The 20,868-nt window shown below is 35.7% G+C and overlaps 1 protein-coding gene across 1 annotated transcript in view; it reads right to left on the minus strand.

Annotated features, from left to right (window-relative positions):
- Positions 1 to 2,078: 2,078 nt before the first annotated feature.
- KCTD8 (potassium channel tetramerization domain containing 8) overlaps positions 2,079 to 20,868 on the minus strand; it is a 249,427-nt gene continuing 230,637 nt past the window's right edge. The window contains exon 2 of the mRNA XM_004764901.3: positions 2,079 to 3,666. Coding sequence (XP_004764958.1) covers positions 3,206 to 3,666 — 461 coding nt within the window. The 3' untranslated portion in view covers positions 2,079 to 3,205. The remainder of the gene's footprint in view (positions 3,667 to 20,868) is intronic.

The raw sequence follows: 20,868 nt of genomic DNA on the forward strand, positions 1-20,868 counted from the left end.
TCTTGGCCCGGTGGCTAGAGAGAGAGCAGGACTGTGTGCGTGTGTGCATGTGTGTGTGTGTGTGTGTGTGTGTGTGTGTGTGTGTGTGTGTGTGTGTGTGTGTGTGTTTGTCTGCACCCGATACTCTTTCTGGGTTCCTGGGTACTTCTTCAGCTCCAAGATTGGGGTATATGAGGTCAAAAGAAAACCCAGGAAACTCATCATCATGTTGTTCTTTGTGTCCCAATATCCCGACCTACCTTTCCTTCTTCTCTCAGTCTTTCAGAGTCTCTTAAGTGTGTTTATATATATCTAGTGTTTTTTGTTATATTTAGTGAGAGAAATTGGGAAAAATAGGTCTAGTCCACTTCAAACTTGAATATCTCAGAATTAACTTTTACTTCTTGTTCTGATTTTAGTACTCAATATGTTTCCATTTACAATAACAATAAGACATCAGATCACAAGTTGAGTGTCTACTGTAGCAAACAAAGGTAAGCCACGTCGACTCCGTAAATACTCAAAAAGTATATATGTGAACCCCAAAATACATTTACTCTCCATAAGTACTCAACTTCAGTGTCAGCTTTGAACACTTTTGGCTTTTGGTGATCCTCCAGATTTTATCTCCTGGTTCTTTGGAAAAGAAGATTTATACATCAGTTTTAGCCTGACTCATCTTTAAATCTGGAGTCTCCTTTTGTTTAGGGAAGAATCTTCGTTCTAGCTACTTTTCCTTGATACCCTTGTAAACCCAAATGTGGCTAGCCAGATTCTAGCCTCTGGTGAAAGCACAATGGTTTGGAAGAATCAGACCATAAGTTTCTTCCCAAGAGCAATAGCTGGTAATTCATAATTCTGAATGTGTCGTTAACCTTTGAGCCAAATACTTGGGTGTATGGTAATTGTTCAATGGACTATTATTGAAATGGGTTTTTATTTCCTAAGGATAGATGAAATAGTCCACATTGACTAAATTCTTTCCATTACAATTCTGTTTGAAGTTCTATGTTGGGAAAAAAACAGACCAGGGTATAAAGTGTTTTTCAGATCTATTTGCTGTCCTTCACTTGCTGGGCTTTGTATCGCAAGGGGATCACTTCTATAAATTATATTTCCAAGGCCCCTTTGCCAACTGGTTTCCATTCATATTAGAACAATGGAGAACATCTGCTGGGATATTGGGAAGCTAAGATCATGCACCCCCCTCCCCTTCTTTTTTGTTTTGGGAGGCATCGGTGGAAGTGATCGTGACTCTTTCGTGGCTAGAGTTCTTACTGGACAACTTGTTCATCCGTATTCCAAGTTCTCCATCTGTTAGCCTTGGTTCCTGGATTCTAGTAAGACCACCACTTCCCCTTTTCCCTCTGTCTCCAAGAGCGCTAGTGATGCTTTTCTTCAATTACATCATTTAAGTCTTCTTTATATTAATATCATCCCCATTATCCCTAAAATCACACAGGTCGTAAGTGGTAGAGGTGGGATTTGATCTGTGACAATCCAACCACCAACTTTTTTCATTTAACCATCATGTTACAGCTACATCAGGCCTTGGAAATACTCCCAACCTTCCCAAAAAAGAAATGCAGAATTTGAGAGTAGCTCTTTCTCAAAAGCCTAATAGTTCATTCAAGCTCAATCAATCACATATCTGTGTTTTCTTTAATAGTCCACTGTATTTTATATAATAGTAGATTGAGACATCTAAGAATACCTAAAAATGTATGTAGATTAAAACGGTTTTGAGTTAATAATGCTTATCTCCTTGTAATATTAAAGAAATGATACAAGTGCTGCTCAATTTTTGTTTTAACCCACCACAGAGGTGGACCTCTACAATTCTTGAAGATATTTTTACCTTCTCTCTCAGCCTCTTTCTTAGTGAAATTTCATATTATGTATTTCTTTCTGTAGAGATGGTGAGGCAAAAACTAAAGCCTGTGGTAAGAAAGCTCATTTCCATACACACAATCAGGAAGAAATCTTTTGTCATTCAGGCTAAACTTTCCACTTGCTATTGACGTTTTTGTCTCTTAATTTGTAGGAGGTAACTTCCCAATTGTTTTTAGAGAAGCTTTCAATCTGGTTGTCAGCCAAACTAGAAGTTTAGTGCATTCTCAGCTGAAGTCTTTTTCTCTTGTGGGTTAAGGGTTTATTAATCAATCCCAGGGCTATCTGGATTGGACTCTATATCCATTTTGAATTATGTCGAAATTCTAACTTGTCAACATTACAGTTGAACGTATCATTCTCCAGCTTGGGATTTTAAAGGAACATGGAGGACAAGGTGACAATTGAGTATTTTCAAAGAAGAGTCAACAGAAATCGAGGAATTCTAATATATTTTCCTTTTTTTAATAAATACATAAAGCTTTTTACCATTTCCCTCAATTATTTTGATTAACACGATAATAGGATCTTTCAGAGCATCATTAGACCAATTTTCACAGTCTGATGTAAGGACTCATTTCACAGAAATAATCATGACTAGCATTAATAGATGAATGTCAGTGCCATAACACAACAGCATAAGGCATATTTACACCATCTTAACATACAGAACACCATACACATACACAAAAATATCACAGATCCAGAACAAATAAAATCAATCTCCTAGACAGTTTACATTTACAGGCTTCACCTGAAACACTTTTTTTTTCTTAATTTTTTTGTAATTTTTTCTTTCCAAGCAATAAACAGATCTTCCCTACGTCTTGTGATTTATTTGTTACATTGTGTTCATGCAAAAATAATAACTTGTTTTATTGCATTAACATTTAAACAGTTTTGGATTTGGGTCCCCCAAACCATCATCGAACATTTTACTTGATGTTGCTTCACCCATATTGTCATTTTCGTTGGAGCGATACGATGATTTGTTTTTGGCGAGTTACAAAATAACAAACATATCCAGTTGACCACAGTTCAAAAAAATCAAGATTCGAAGCTTCTTGATCATGCACATTTTACTTTCATTCTTGCAAACTGGGTTGGATCAGATATGCCATTTTGAATCAACATTTGTTTTTTATTCTTTTTTCAAAATCATATTTCTAAAAACAACAACAACAAAAAAGAATGAAAGAAAAGACTGTCCCACGTCCACTGTTCACAAAAAGGAAGAGCAGCAAGAATCACACTGACCATTGTTAGGATATAGTCAGGCGGCAACACTGTAGTAAACATCGAATGTCACTGAAACTCGGCAGGAATGTGGCGATTACTATAAGCCGTACTTCTGCAACAGTTCAGACTGCCACTGGCGCTTGCGTTCTGGAAAATAATCTGGAATGTGGATTTTTTTAAAATCCTGAATACACTTTTTCATTTCTTCTTCCACACTTAGCTTCTCACAGACTTTCTTTTTGGATAGATTCGTTTCCCGGGACTTGCTGATGAGTGTCTGAAAGAGTTCACTGTTTCGGCGTTTGTCTGGTGGGGGCATCCATTGCACAGGTGCCTTTTTGGAAGGGCGATCCAATGTTAAGGTGTTGGGTTGGTGAGCTGTTGCCTGCTGGGCACTGGGTGGGTTGTCCTGGGGAGTGCTGGCCTCTGAATGGCTGTCACAGCTGGAAGTCGAGAGCTCATTGCAGGAAGTGCCACTTTCACTTCCTTTATCTGTGACTTTGTCATGTTTCCTATCTTCATGTTCTTGCTTAGGTGACACTATTTTCTGAGGCGGTCCTAAAAAGAAAAGAAAAAAAAAATAGAATAATTAAATGAGTAGTGGGAAGGTCACATTAAATAAGCTTTATATTTTTAAAATTTTAAGCCAAGAACATTTATCTTCAAAAAATCCCTGTTTGTTGCATTAGTTTATATTTGAGGGATTAAATACGACACCTAGCTTTATTAATGCACATTGAAACATGCGTGATGCTGATTATTTATAGAATCAAGTTTAGGGGCTTTGTTAATGAGCATTTCTGCCATAATAAATCATCAATAACTTTATGCTGAAAAGAAGATTTTTGTTATTTTTGTTACTAGTTCCTGAAATCTAAAAAGATATTAGATGTACATATTTTGTTAGTCCCATAACTGTTTCATGAGACGCTTAGTTCATTTTTGTTCTACTTATTGGTCTAGGAGTCCTTTGTGTATATATTTACATTATAAAAGCAGAAAGTACCATTGCTCTATTTTACATAGTAGTACTCTTCAGGTTCAGAGGTGCAATAGCCTCATTTATGTTTCCAAGTGGGAGATTGGTTTAAATCTTATACTCAGTCTTTTAATCTTGTTTTCTGTCTATTTCCTTGAAGAGAATTATGAAAGTGAGGCAAGATATATATGTGCCTAATACTACGATGAAAAAATAAAGTTGAAATATAGTATTTTCTTAAAAATACAAGGTTTACCATTTGAGGTAAATTATCTAGGAGGACAATTTTCAGAAAGTGATAGTTTGCCAAGATAATTATTTCAAATACACAAACAGTTTACTTCCAAGAGGGAGCATATTTTATTCTTCTTGACTCTGCTTTGGGATTAGGACCTCCATTTAACATTTACTGAATGCTACCAGATACACAGAACTATAATAAAACCTTGATTAACTAAAGCCCAACTACTGAGAAATATGTTATTCAAATCTTGTTTTTTTTTTTCCTGTAGTCAACTTCTATAAACAGGTCATATAAATCAGAATGGGGAGTGGGGAAAGGCATTTTTAAACAATTGCCCAAAATATTCTATTGTGTAGTCAGAGTTGAGAACAACTGGTCTGATCTATAGGATCTCAAGTTTGACCACATATGGAATTATCTGGAAAGCTTAGATTATTGAAGCCTTGGTCTTAACCCTAAACATCCACTATAATAAGATGCTATCAGGTCATTGGGTCATTTAATAGAACTAGGTGATTTCAATTGGTAGCCAAGATTGTGAATCTATATATTATATAATATATAATTACATATAAAATTATAAAATACAAGTGTATATAATATATATAAAATATAATTATATATCTTGTTGAATAATATAATCTATAATATAAATAATAAATGTAGTAAATAAGTATAGTAATATATAGTAAATCAGTCTAATATATAGTAAAAAATACTTTATACTACTCAGAAAAGTAGGGACACAAATCAACTTTTATAAAAAAAAGTACTTGCCATAAAAGCATCTACTATCTGCAACATTCTCTTGGGCAATATTACCAATTTTCCTATTTACAATCAGAAGAAGCAAAAGAGGATACCGAACATTTAAGAGGGTGAAATTTGACTTGGGTGGGATTAAGGATTAAAAAATGCTTTGGAACTTCTGGGAATGATGGAAATATTCTATATCTTGACTGTAGTGTTAGCTATAGGACAGTATACATTTGTGAAAAGTGATAGAATTGTGTAACTAAAATGGGTGCCTTTTGTTATGTAAACTGTATCTGAATTGACATAACCAAAAACAAACAAATAAAAAGAAATCCTCAAAACTTTAAAGAATATGTTTGAGGGAAGTTCTTAACTAATATTTCATACTTCCCTTGTTCACAATACAGTAAACTCTAAGAAATGCTGAAAGCACACCAATACATTTCAAAAGCATCACAACCATGGATTAAGGAGCACCAAACCTAACAGCTATTTTTTTTTTTTTTAAGTCTCTGCCATTTTCACTTATGGTAATAGAGAATGGGGGTGGGTCTGAGGGATGGGGGCAGAGAAAATGTACTTATTAACACTCCTTGCTTACTAACCCAAATCCACTCTCAACATTCCTTTCTCCTTAGTGGCTGATGGGCACAACTATGTCCTCAGCCTCCCTTGCCTTCTGTCTTTCAGCTGAATTCAGCCAATGATAAAGATTAGCAAGACCATGCCCTCATCTCATCCCACCATCAGGATTTCAGGATCTCACTGTATTCCTGGACCAAGAGGCATAGCCCTGTCTGGCAGCTCTGTCCTCTCTCCCCCTCCCTCCCTCTTTCTGGAACCTCTCTTTCCATAGTCTATTAAACAGAGGTTCACATCTTCAGGCCTACAGCATTCACCATGTCCACTGTAATTGGCATGAGGGTACTGCCACTCTGTTGTAAACTGTCAATATTTAACTTTTCTCAAATTACCCAACTGGATACGCCTTCTCTTTCTTCTGGCATCCTGACTAATAGACCCACACTGGCATTAGCCAACTTCTCCAGCATTATTGTAGGATCAGTGTTTCAGTGGCATCAGATTTTAGTGGTAATGATATTGAAATGGAAATGGGTTTAAATTCCTAGTGATCTGGAATAAAATTCTAGCTCTCTGGCAAATAGTCTAGTGGCCTTGAGCAAGGTACATAGTTCCTCTAAGCCTCAATTTTCTCATCTGTAAAGTGGGGTAATAGTACTTTCCCCATAGGTTGAGATAAAATGAAATACCATATAAAAGAGTCTAATAAAATAAATCTCAACAATCAGAATGCATCATTATGATTTCTTTTTCTAATGTGCAGATGTTTAGGGACATCTCTGAAGATTTTAACTTTGCTCAAGAGTTTGCATGTATGTGTTTATGTGGAGCTCAGGGTGGTGAGGAGGTGTAGCATCTATTTATCTAATTATCTTTATGGGTGAGTGTGACCTCACGCTAGCAGGAGGCTCACTGGCCTACTCCAAAATAGGTTATAAATAAATGTTTTTTACCTTTTATGTCTGTCTCCTGCATTACTTTAACCAGAAATTTTGACAGAAGAGTATGTGATTTTCATTCCCAATAATGACTAAAAGATTAACTTCAAATACCTGGAAAACCAATTTATATCTAAGGATAATTGAGTGATGAGAAATCATTTTTCTGTTAATAGGCTGGGGAATAGAGCATTTGATAGAGATACCAAGGCAGAAAAGTAACATCAGAATGGAAAAACAGCATGGAAAAAGGGTATTAGCTACCACCAGAGCAAATATTTCCTTCTGTTTTTATTCACTGGGAGAAAGATGCTTAATGACATATGCTGGGGAGTTATATAAAATTCATGTGTTAGCTAACTAAATTACATATGATTATTATGCCCAATGGCATTACAATTTATTCATGGAAATAAGCTTCCTCCCAGTCCTCCCCATATATACACAGATGAATGCAAAAACTCCACAGTACAATAGAATACAGTGTATGTACGTCAGAAATGAATTGCTCTTGGAGTACAGGACAGAACACCAGGAAGACTTCTGTGAAGGAAGCACTAAGCAGTTTAGCCAGTGGAGTGGAATGGAGTATCACTATGAGCCAGGCACTGTGTTAGGATCTAGAGGAGACTCACAGTAAGGTCTCTGGTGAAGCTCACAGGCTATTTTATGATATTTTATAACACTGAGTGTTTAAAATGCATGAACATTTTAGAATATCTCTCACTACAGACTTTAAATTCTGAAAAAAAGAATGTGGGAAAATGAATTTATTATGATCTTAAGAACTTCTTTTTTCAGTTTTTCTCCATTGAGAATGATATTTGCGGTGGGTTTTTCATAGATGGCTTTGGTGATATTGAGGTATGTGCCCTCTATCCCTACACTTTGAAGAGTTTTAAGAACTTAGAATAGATCCAATTATTAACCAGAAACAGCAAATACACACTTATATTTCTCACTTCTTCTATACCATAAATTATCTTTAGGTAAGTTTGGCTCAGATGTTTGGCTCAGGTATTTCTATTATGACTTAAAGGAAAGGTTTAACTTTATCTTGTCCACCCTTTTGAATATACAGAATATCATGACGGTTTTCTGTATAAATCACCAGCAGGAACAAATGGTTTCCTTTTGATTAATGTCAGAATTTTTGATAATGCACAACATATTATATATTATTACTGAAATTTGATTAAGCATATTTTAAATAATTAGTGATAACTTAGTGGATTCAAACTGGAGCTAAGATACAATAATAAAATTATTTATGGGCTTTTTATGACATGAAATTTAAGAAAAATGAACAAAATGCATAGGAAGTAATGATTTACTCTATTTGCTTAGTTTTCTTGAGAATGCCTGCTAATTGCAGGCTTCCAGGGATAATTTAAAACTCTAATTTTACATTATTCCATTCCATGTGCTTAGGAAATGTCCTAAGCACATGATGAAAAATTATTTAAATAGCACCAAGTCCAATTCCTGTATATATGGGAAAAGCATGTGTGTCAGAAACTTCTCTGTGTCTCTTCAACTAGTAATAGAATAAATATATAAATTATCTTCTTAAAAGCATGTTGCCTTCCAAATTAGAGCATCAGACAGACTGAGTTTAAGAAAAGAAAACAAAATGTAATTTGATGGTCTTACCAGCTGGGCTTTCTTCCATCACATAAATAAGCTCACCAGTAATTATTAGAACAAGCAACAAATCAATGAATAAGCAAAACTGTTACTTATTTGACTTTTAAAAGGAGTTAATTATTTAAAAATATCCAATACATACGTATACCTAGAAACTTTCCCAAAAGTATTTAGGCAATTAAATCTTTTCATTTGGCTATTTGCCATTAAACAGATTAGGATTTTCATCTAGGACCTGATCCTCTTTCAGGGGAATGACAGCCTTACCTAGGAGACATGCAAGTCAGCCAATTAAGTCATGCCCCTCTACAAATATTATTTTTTTTAAAGAACAGTCAGTACACAACATGCACACACACACACACACACACCTCTCATTTATTATGCTCACATTTTTCTTCAGTGTGGGAATGACCTTGGAAGATCTGGCTTTGAGCTTGGTTAAGTGCTTTGTGTTTTGTGTTCGTCATGGAACCTCTCTAAAACTTGGTCTTTGTCATTAAAATTCATTTGTCAATAAATTCATTTATATTATGAAGTTCTGTAATTCTAAATTATATAATGAATAGGAAGGGATTTTCCACACAGTAAAATTCTAATCAGATATTAAATATATAAAAAATTAATGAGTGACCACTAATAAAAGTTACCTCTTAGAATGTGGAAACAAATTCAATTTCCACTACAATACTTCACAGAATTACATGGTTCAAGGATAACTTTCTCTAAGTTTACTGATTGGTAGTGTAGTTTAGAAGGCATTAACAGTTTATATTTGTTTCATTAAATCTGTTCCTTTCATGGAAACGCAGGCAAAGACAGTAACATTTAAGGCATCACAGTGCAGACTGGCTGGGCTCACATCCTAGTTTAATAATTTACTAGGTGTGTTTTCCTTGGGTGATTTTCTTTGTGCCTCTGTTTCCACAAAATTGTGGTAAGGCTTAAAGAGCTAACACATATAAAACACTTAGGTGGGGCTTGGCATGTGTAAATGTTCACGATGTCAAATGTTATTACTCAGCATAAATATCCTATGTGATTTGGCCATCGGTAGTATGGCTGATTTGCTTATCTGAATTTTGAGAGAACAAACAGAGGGACCCAAATCCTTCCCCTCTAACTCTGGCTCTACACGTGGTACCTGAAAACACATGGCTTCCAGCTGTCTCTTAGCCCCTTGAGGCCTCAGGTTTTACTCAGTAAAAATGAAATAAGAACAGAAATACCCAGTCACAGGGCTATACTAAGAAAGGAGAGAACGTATGTCAAAGCAATTTGCCATGAAGTTCTCTCCAACAGGTTTGAGAGGCTATGAAGTATTACATTTTCATATTCTAAAAGGAACTTATTTGAAAAAATAAAACACAAAAGCTCTCTTTTAAGTTGTTAAGATGTGTGAATTAGAGGCAATAGTAAAAACATTACATTAAGCACAATAAAACAAATTGAAAGTATCACAATGGGCCAAAAGTATAAAATTGGGTAAAACAGGCTTACAATTAATTCCATTGAGCTTTATTACACTGATACAAAATGGAGGAAGTTATAGCTTTTCTAAGTCATTTGGGTGGCTAGTGTAGTACAGAAGTTAAACATTAATATTTTCATCTTTAAAAAATGACAGGTGACTTCTGGATAGTTCTGGGTGTAAGCACATTGAATAATTCCATATTTTTCTTGGAATACATAGCCATTTCCAAATGCAGTTTACGTGTACAACTGCACACTTGAAAACACCTTTTATTTTAATCTCTTTACCTGCCTAGTGATGATAAAAAAGACTGAATATGTAAAATATATCTGCAACAGGCCCAATTCCCAGAAGGAAAATTACCCTTTAATAGTACTAAATTCAATGGTCTGTGAATGGTTATGTGCTACTTAAACAGAATGAACCAATCCATCTTAAATATTAGCACCACATGTCTCTAGGTATTAAGCTAGTATTGAGTCAAAAGGGAAAAAACTCCATTTTGATTTGCTAAACATTTGTTGAGCACTTACCAAGGACCAGGCATAGTGATAGTTACAAGGACACACACACACACACACACACACACTCACACAAGTAAGTCAGGCTTAGGGTGACAGTAATCCATAGGTAACTAACTTTTGTAAAGGACAGGAAGGAGGGAGCAGGAGTAAATTGTGATTGGAGTGAACTAAGGAATGGGCATTATTTTTAATTTATTAGTTAAATTCTCACACTAAATTGAAACTTAAAGTCCATACAGGAGGTGAGTTCACCTTAGAGTAAAAGGCTATTTGAATAAATAAAGTTCAACTTTTATATGAGAAAAGTTAAACTCATTTCTTTATGTTTTCTACAGTCTCTACCATCATTACTTAATGTTTTTATGAATGAAGAGGAATAAAAAAGAAAATAAAAGAGGTGTAATTTGGAAAGATAAACATGCTGTGGTATTCCTTTCTACATCCTGACATGATTAGTCACTGATCCATTCTTTTGATCTACCCTGTACCTGCTAACTTTTGATTGTACTTATTTATTTATAGTACGTTTCCCAGTCTCAAACCGTAAATGCCTTGAAGGTAGAAACTGCCTTTCCAGCCTATCATGAAGTCTTAATCAGAGTAATTGCTCGACCAAATAAATGAAATGATCTTTACTCCTATGAATATCTATAGTATCTACTACTTACTATCTCAATCATTACTCAATGAATATTCAGTACCTTTTATGTTGCTAAATATTCACCAAGATAACCACAGAGAGGTAAGAAAGCTCCCATCATCCCCACAGAAATATTTGTCCCAGAGTCACGTATCTGTTGTCCTATGCTTCCTCAAAGTGGTGATGGTTTCGATGAAGGTGGTGACCATGTTTTGTTTCCTTGTGTCATTCAGTTCACTTCAGTGATTTGTTTTGTCACCTAACCAAATGTAAATAAAGTGAGTAATAATTAAGTAAATAAGCAAATGTAATGTGGTATTAAGAAAAAATGTGAGAGAAAATATATGTTTAATTGAACATATATTTGAGGAGGTTTTCAAAAGTAATTTTATCACCTTCCTTGCATTTCATACATCTGTGTCTTCCTAGTAGTTATTTCTGTAGACTATATCCAAGGTCAAATTTGGCTACCCAATGGATTCATTTCTTATTTCCAATTATTTCCAGGTCTTGTTAATTCTACTTCTATGGTGACTCCTTAATCAATCCCTTCGTTTTTATTCCATTTCCACCACTTCTAACAGGTTTCTCGTTACCTCTTACTGTGTCTCCTAACCAGCTCTCCAAATTCCTTTTAGTCCCACTTCAAACTATTATTGCAAATTAGCTAAATAAATATTCCTGAAGTCTAATGGCATCAAGTATCTCACTTGTACAAAAGCCTTCCAAATAGTTCCCTTTGCACACAGGATGAAGCTTGCATGCTACATTTTGGCACTGAGGATTGTTCTTAGCGTGACTCAAGTGATTATCCCAGTCCATCCGGTACTGCTCCCCACATGGCAACCAAAACATACGTGTTGCTTTCAGTAAAGGCCTTACTTAACCCATGCCGATTTTCCTCCCCACAGACTGTATTCCATCTATGCTCATCATTCTTCAAAGCCAAATGGTGTTTTCAGCATAAAACCTTCCATTCTCACATTTGGCTATAATATCTTGACCCTCTTCCCTTAATGACCCATAGCAGTTTGTTTCAATCTGTCTCAAAGTATGGAGCCTATTTTTGTCTTAAATAATAGTCATCTCTATACGACTTTTAACTTCCACAAGGCATACACACAGACACACGTACAAAATTTTAATCTGCATTTCTTGAAGCACCATCCCCATGATGGGGCTTATACCAATTCAGTAACTCATTGTTGAACTGAATTAAATGGTATTAGTCTTCCCTACAAAAGAATGTCTAAGCACATAGGGAATAGTTTTATTCCCAAAGAACATCTTTTTGTTTTGTCTTCTTTTAACTAAAAAAAGATAAACCCAAGTATAATTAAGCTTACAAGGTGTAACAAAAACAAGCAAAAAAAAAAAAAAAAAGAAGATGAGCCTTTGGCAGTGGGTTATAAGAAGGGGCTTACAGTCTCTCTAGTTACTCTAAGTGTTCCTTTGGGAAGATTGCTATATTATTCCTTTTAAGTTACTAAAGAAAAAAAGTATTTGAGAACCATAAATAATGAAGAAAACCCATTTTCTTTGCTCTTTAGAAGAATTCTACATCACCTATGTGATTGTATTAGGTTGTTACACCTAAATATTTCTAATAGGAAAGGTATCACTTGCCCACTTGTCCTTTTAGAAGACTGATCACATGTGAAATGGTTACCGACACCTTGTCTGAGGGCTACATTTAAAACTGACCTCCGCATTTCACTCATGGGAGCTAGGATTCTGTGGTACAGTGATCATTTTTGTGTTTAAGAAAGTAAATAACACACCCTAAAACAAAACAAAACAAAACAAAAACAAAAACAACAACAAAAAAAACCCTACAAAATTCCATTGAGATGCCCAGGCTCATTTTGGAATTGGGAATTAAGACCATGTAATCCTGGGTTCCCACTACCAAATCCACCATTCCTTATTATTGATATTGATAGAGTGTTTTTCCACATGCCCAGGTGGTCACCTTCTAATGACCTCTCTTTTCAAGCAACATTCTATATAAGACAGATAATTTATCTCTTTTTCAAATTTGTGAACACACGCCAACTCTTGCTTGTTCTACATCCATAAACTGTGGATCATAACACCTGCATGGTGTTTGGCAAGGATTAATGAGAGGTTAAATCTACAACACATCTGATGGCCCTGGGAGGGGAAAGAAAAGCGCTTTGTAGATACAGGCTGGGGCTACACTTACGATGTGCTGTGTACAACAAATTTATGTGAACATAAATCCATGCTGGTTGTAAATTATCATTGCTGTTATAAATATGAAAAATCTGTCTTAGGCTTGAGAAAAAAATTTTTTGATGACAAGAGGGGAAGAAGAGGTTGTGACAAGGCAAAAGGAAGAAAAAAAGAGAGAGAGAGAGATACTCTTGGATTCCTGAAACAGTATCAATTGCTGGTGGAAAGTCATAGTTGAGGGGATTTTTATTTGTCAGATCTCTTCAGATCTTGAGTGCCTGCCTGCCAGTAAGTACTTTCAAGTACTTCTAACAATGGTCAGCGAGATGTAACATTTTGTAGCTGCCATACTACTTAATGTGAGTGCCACCTCTTTTCACTTTGAGATTCATAAAATTGTGCCTATTATGGAAGCAGCTCAGTGCAGAATCAGTACAATGCATGGAAAACGGAAACACAGATGCTCACAGCAGTTTAAGGTGAAGTTGTGCGACAGTTAAAAAAAAAAAGTTCTACCTCTGGAAATGGCAAAACTATGCTTGAAGTGAAGTTCTGACCCCTACTAGCTATGTGTAGCTATGGGGGTCTTCAAGGCTCATTTTCCCATTCTGCTTAAGAGGGATTAAAAATAGGGTACCTCCCTCCTAGAGTCTCTCTACGTGAAGATATGTGTGAGGAAGAGTCTTACAGGAGGCCGAAAAGCAGCCCCAGAAACTACATCTGTTCCTAATATCTGGAATCTGTAAATGTCACTTTGTATGGGCAAGTCTTTGCAGATGTGATTAAGGAATAGTGAGATGGTGAATTCATCTGGAGACCAGAAGTCAACCACAGGTATTCTTGCACAGGGGGTTGGAAGGACATCTGGTACACACAGAGAAAAAGGCAGCAGTGCGACCATGATGTCAGGGGATGGAGACTGTTGGGTTGGAAATCAAGGACTACCGGCAGCCACCAGAAGCTGGGAGAGATTAGCAATGGATTTTCCCCTGGAATGTCCCTGCCGACAGCTTGATTTCTGTCCAGTTAAAGTGATTTCGCGGACTTCAGACCTCTAGAACCCTAAGACAATAAGTTTCTGTTGTTTTAAGCTACCAAAAGTGTGGTAATTTATTATAGCAGCCATTGGAAACTAATACAAGTCTATTTAGTCTCCTGTCTGACCCTCAGTAGATGCTAAATTATGGCATTTATATAAGAGAAAACATCCTTAACAACTGGATGTTATTGGATCTGAATTACAGGATCTTAAGTTTCTCTATTAAAAATACAATCTCTTGCAGTCTCTGCCAGACTGTCATCCTATTTCTCTTCCAACTAATAGCCCATAAGACTTTAGAAAACAGTTATCATCTCTAGTCTGTTTCCCCCAATTATATAAACTAACCATTATTTCCAATAACGAGGTTTATAGCCTCCTAATGTCACATCCCAGTACACTCTACACAGTAACATTCCCACAAAATTTTCCTTTCTTTCTACGCACGTGCACACTCACACCCACCTACCCTCATGCACATATTACACACACATCTCATATATACACATATATGTGTGTGCATGCATGTATGGATTTATAATCACAGAACTGTCTCTCATCTGTAACTGATTCCACGCACGTCTAACAACTGATCATTCTATGAAATTCTAGCACCACGAGTTTACTGCCTTCTGGACATTTCTTTAACTTCAAATACCATATGCTCAAAAAAGAGCTCATTATTCTTTCCCTGTAAACCAGTTCCTCCCGCTATGTTTTCTATTTTTCTTTTTTATAAAAGCACCATAATCTTCATAATCAGCCAGGTTTGCAGTCTTACAGTCTTCTTCATTATTTCTATTCTTATCCCCCTATTGATTCCCTGCTCCTGTGACAGCCACTAATCCCTTTGTGCCTACTTTGATAATGTCTCAGTCACTCATTTCACTCTTCTCCCCACAGTTATGATCCTCATTAACTCATATTGAATCTATTGTAATCACCTTCTAACCTCTTCCTCAATCTATTGAAATGACATTCTAGAGCTCTTTTCCTCTTTAATATCTACCTCCTGCTATCCATACTAAAATCCCAGCTACATAGCACTGAAATATAGCTCTTATTATAGTACTTGTTCTCAGAAAACATCAAAGCTTTCAGCAACATATCCAATCTGCTAGACCCATAAACAAGACTTTCTATAGTGTGGTCCCAATTTAAACTCCAAAACTCATTTACTATTACTCCCACTTTCTATTCAAGCCAAACTGGAGATACTGATATTATCCTAAATATCACACGTCTTCAATTCCTCACGTAAGTAAGTTATAGGTTGATTTTTCTCTTACAGCATACCTAAATAAATGCAGCATATCTTTTTGGCTGTGTGTGCATGCGTATCTGAGAATATACTCAGTACTCCTATCTATCTTATGTAACAGACCCTAAACCTCAGCCTACAGGAGTGGGTTTATAACATAGACTGGACCAGTCATAATACCTTACCAACCCAGCCCCATAATCTAAGGCAAGGATAAGGGTTGGGAGACAAGTAATTGGGGTAGTTTAATACTAGGAAATCCCTGGAACACTAAACTGTTGATGAAGGGAGAGAAAAAGAAGGTCTAGTCAAAAAGCTCTCGGATATGGCTGCCAAGGACTAAGTTCCCCACCCCAGTTACAGTAGAAGAGAATAAGACAAGAAAGGGAGTTTGGGTGTGTGACTCTGTAATCCCTCTGGCCCCTACCAGTTAGACGAGTATTTTAGACCACATGAAATATTAACTTTATCAGAAAAATGATCTTTATACATCTATTTGTATATTTTATTAGTTACATATAACCTTGAAATGTAACTGAAACCTCTCTTCTGAAGCAAGTTAGTGACATGTTCATTATATTGTCACTGGAGGACTCTAACACTTAATGCTAAATGCATGAAGTTAAATTTTTAATGTACATCTTAAGTTATTGATCAAAAAATCTGGGAAAATTTATATTAAGCAGAAAAAAAATCAGTGTGTATTTATGAGCAAATTGTTATAACAGTAATATACACAATTTAAGGAATCTTAGGGATTTACTTTTACTCTACCTAACAGGGCCATGGGCCCCCATCCCTGCCTTAGAGCCTGTGACCAGAGTGGGTAAAATACTATTATTGTCCTACACTAAGTTTTCATCCATTCCTGTGATCTGGGAGAAAAGATCTGTTTCAAAAAGTAAAATAGGGTGCAAGAAAAACACAAACTCAGACACACACACACACACACACACACATCTGATATATGCTTTATTATGGAAGTTTGTTCAAATGCAGAGACCAAGATGTATTGTAGCAAAATAAGTGTTTCACACCATCCCATGGCAATATGTCACTGTGTATCATCTTTTCCTGCATAGCCACTAGTTAAAGGAGAGAATTGGCTTAGAGAAACAAACTCAGTAATGCAACCAGGACGGTTTCTCTTAGTTCATAGTTTCTCACGTGAGTACAAGAGGAGAGTAACGTTAAACATTTATTGAACACTTACTATGGACCAGGCACCATGGTAAATGCATATACATAGCATCTCATTTACATTTCACAGTAACTTTTAAAATAAGGCCTATTGTGCCTATTTTACTAATAAGAAAACCAAGGCTTAGGAGGTTATGTGATTTGACAGGTCACATTTGAAAGTGGCAGAGATAGAATTCAGAGTTTCATCTGCCCAGACTTCAGAGCTTATACTGAGTTAAGCTCTGAGTTACACTGCTTCAAAAACCTGAAAATGGTGTTTAAATCAGCTTCCCTGCAATCCTAAACTAGAGGTAGAACTACTCATATGAGCTTCAAGTCTTCCTAATCTGATAAGATTGATGTGTGATGCACAGCTCAAAAACAAAAACAACAACAACAAAAAAAAACTGGGGATAAAAGTACCTAACTGTACCTAAGTGTTAGAATTCCTCTAGATCATTTACAGTATAGTATTATTTTATATCATGTCCAGCTATCTTCACAAGAAATAAGTTAAGAAGGCTAAATGTATGAAAATTTGGGATGGGCCTTCTAACTCAGTTCCTATTACTGTGACCATTATTGGGAACAAAGCACTTTAAGCAGGCAAACTCTATTCATCAAACTGAAGATTTTCCCACTTTAAAACAAATGTTTATGTTGCCATATCCTCTGAAAAGCATACTTTTGGGAATTTAGACCAATTAAATTTTCTACGTTAATTAGATAAACACAGGTCAAGAAGCAAATATGGTTTAAAGAAAACATACATATATTGAAGATGTTAATTCCAGTATAAAATTTACATGGTAGAAATAACTAGGAAAATGGATAAATAGCTATAGAATTATAGCAGAGAAAAATCACAGAGGATGAGGGAATTATCTTAAGATAATAAGACCTGTCAGATATCACAACTTCCAAAATATCAGAATTCTATTTGTACAGTAAGGCATCCTATCCTTAAAACTGAACCTTTCAATGATGTGCTCCTCTTGAAACGTTTTCACATAAGGCCAGAAATTTCTGCTAAGGCTTTCAGAGCCTAATTAGATAATGAGTAGTTTCTGTCAGGATTGAGACACCTTGAACGTCTCATGTCACTTTATAGTGTGCTTAGTCTAAGCCTAATATTTCAGTAGCAGCAGTAACATCAATCTCCCTCTCTGACATTAAAGCCTTACAGATTAAAAGTAAAAGATTGTGAACTGGTGCTAATGAAACCATTACCAAAGAAAAAGATGTACTGGTATAAAACCTTTGGTGTGGATCAGTCAAAATGGCTACGTAAAGGAAGAATTTGCACTGGGAATACTCTTGAAAAGCCATGTTTAATTACAAGATGTGTTAATACCCATTCATTAAAGCTTGAAGATAGAAATTTCTTAATATAGGAAGCATTAGTAACAGAGTATGCTCCCAGTAGGATGCATTACAGAACTCTCTCCATGAAGCCCCGAGAACACAGGATTCACAGAGATGAATATTCTGCTTTGACTTTATGAGGTTTAGGGGAAAGTAATCTGGGTTGGTCACTATTTGTTCACTTTACAAAACTTTCTTAAATTATGTAGAGTCTGAAAGAAATTTCAAATATATGCATTCTTTTTAGGGCAAAATTTTCCATAACAAGGAACTAAACGAGGGCTACATTTACTCAATTATAAGAAATGTACATAAAGATTACTAATTAATTGGGAACTATGACTTATTATAATTGGGAATTATGATCATTATGATTGATTTTAATACAACTATGACTATATATTAGAGAAGGACAAAAAGAACATGTTTAACCAATGATTAAAGATTCACAACTCCTTTGCCTCAATGGCTGGTTGCTCCATTTGTCTTTTTTAAGATTTATTTATTTATTTATTTATTTGACAGAGAGAGAGAAAGAGAGAGAGAGAGATCACAAGTAAGTAGGCAGAGAGGCAGGCAGAGAGAGGGGGAAGCAGGTTCCCTGCTGAGCAGACAGCCTGTTGTGGGACTTGATCCCAGGACCCTGAAATCATGACTTGAGCTGAAGGTAGAGGCTTTAACCTACTGAGCCACCCAGGCGCCCCTCCATTTGTCTTTCATGTGCTGTGAACTACTTTACAAGTAGAACTGCAAGTTCAAGGTCAAAGATTATTCAGAAGACAGAAGATTTTGAGTGTGTAGATTAAAGAGCAAAGGAGAATTATTAATGTTTGTTTTTGTTGCATCTGCTCTACTAATTTATCTTTTTTGTTTATAATAGAAAAAATATACATATAACTAGAGTAAAACTTTATAATCAAAATCCTTAGTATTATGCATCCAAATTCTTCTAAAGTTAAGCATTTAATTAACAACAAAAAGTTTGTTTCATAATTCAATTTTTGTTCCTATACATTTTATTAAAATATTACCTTTTAGGATAGTGCATTCTATAAAACTCTAATTACAAGGAAAAATGAATTAAACCCACGTCACTTTTATTAGTACTATGCATTTACTGAAAACTTTCAGGGAAGATGGCATCATACTTGATGTCACAGAGACTAAGAACATATTCTTCCCTAGTGTAGTAATAGTCTAGAAGGGACAGAAAAAGAAATGGAGGAGATTGAATCAGGATGGCAAGACATTTTTTTTTTTTTTAATTGTTCAGTCTCTTACAAAACCTTTTAATATGTTATGGCCAGGAAATGGAGAAGAGAGAGAACAAATGAACTAAATCCTTGACAGTGCTAGAAAACAAGAAAAACCTTCAAAAATTTTTCAGAACAGAAATTACTGGGTGACAGAAAACAGATGAGATCAGTGTAAAGAAGAATAGAGCAAACATCAGCTTGATACACTCACAGGAAAAAAAAGTAAAGTATAATCTAGTAGAACTCAAGCCCAGAGTAAACTAATTAAAAGAAATAGAAGAACTCTTCGGCCAGTTATCAGAAGACCAGGGCCTTGTTTATATGGCTGGGCTGGTCCATTTCACCAAGTAGAAGGCAGAAGCACTGATTGTAGGACAAAATTCAACTGTTCTCTAAAGAAAACCAACTATATTTCTGGGGATCATTCTTTCAGTGGATGAAGGAGAAGGGCTTTGAAGTAATTCTCTTATAGATGAGGGGTGGATGGATGGGTCTGTAAAGAGAAAGGTGATCTACCCAGGAAAAGACAAACAAAAGCCTCTCCTTGACTTGACTGAAAGTAAGAGGTGGGTATTTTACATACGTAGTTGGGATGGCTTCATCCCACTACATACCAGTGAAATATCAATGCATTCTAATAGGGTCATCCAGTCAAGAATACCAGCCCCTCTTCCCAGTAAGGCAGAGTCTAAGCACTGCAGTATTCTGTCAGAGAAAGTTACTTGAAAATCTGCTGGGCAAAGCCTATGACATCTACCAATACTAAGGAACCTAGCCATTCATTCATTAATGTAACAGAAAACAACAACAACAAAATTAGGTATTTTACATAAATAAGAGTATTAAAAAGATAGACTTGGACAAACAACAAAAACATTTTTGCCTGGACCAAATAGAAATGAACAGAGAAGAGAAGAAAAATTTAAAAATTCTATTTAGAATCCTCAAAGTTGGAACACCTGAGTGGCTCAGTTGATCAAGTATCTGCCTTTGGTTTTGGGATCAAGTCCCACATCAGGTTCCTTGCTCTGCAGGGAAACTGCTTCTCCCTCTGCCTGCCACTCCCCCTGCTTGTGAATGCTCGCTCTCTCTCTGACAAATAAATAAATGAAATCTTTAAAAAAAATCATCAGAGAGAAATGAGAGGATATTTAGTCTTTAAGAGTTGACAACTAAGAAAATATATTTTGGGGGGAAACTAAATATTTTATTATAAAAGTAGAATGTGACAAAATGAACAAGTAGAAGAATTTGACTAAAAATAAGATTTACAGCCTGGAATGAAATGTCATGATAATTTATTAGAATTTGTAGCAAAATGATAGATACATAGAGCATAAAATAAAAATCAATCCAGGGCACCTGAGTGGCTCAGCTGATTAAGCATCTGACTCTTGATTTTGGCTCAGGGATGATGTCAGGGTCATGAAATCAAGCACCAAGTCAGGCTCTGTCCTTGGCTTGGAGTCTGCTTAAGAGTCTCTCTTTCCTTCTCCCTGTGTCCCTTCCTGAACCTGTCCCCTTCACCCTCTCTCTCTCTCTAAAAAAAAAAAAGGAAAAAGAAAGAGAGAGAGAGAAGAATCAGTCCAGAATGTCCATACCTAAATAATAGGGATTCCTTAAAAAATATCAGAGTGAAAGCAGTGGCAATAATAACAAAATAAATTATAAAAGAAA

This window comes from Mustela putorius, unplaced genomic scaffold (genome assembly GCF_011764305.1).
Source record: "Mustela putorius furo isolate JIRA1106 unplaced genomic scaffold, ASM1176430v1.1 tig00000430_pilon_pilon_pilon, whole genome shotgun sequence".
In the NCBI taxonomy this organism is placed as follows: domain Eukaryota; kingdom Metazoa; phylum Chordata; class Mammalia; order Carnivora; family Mustelidae; genus Mustela; species Mustela putorius.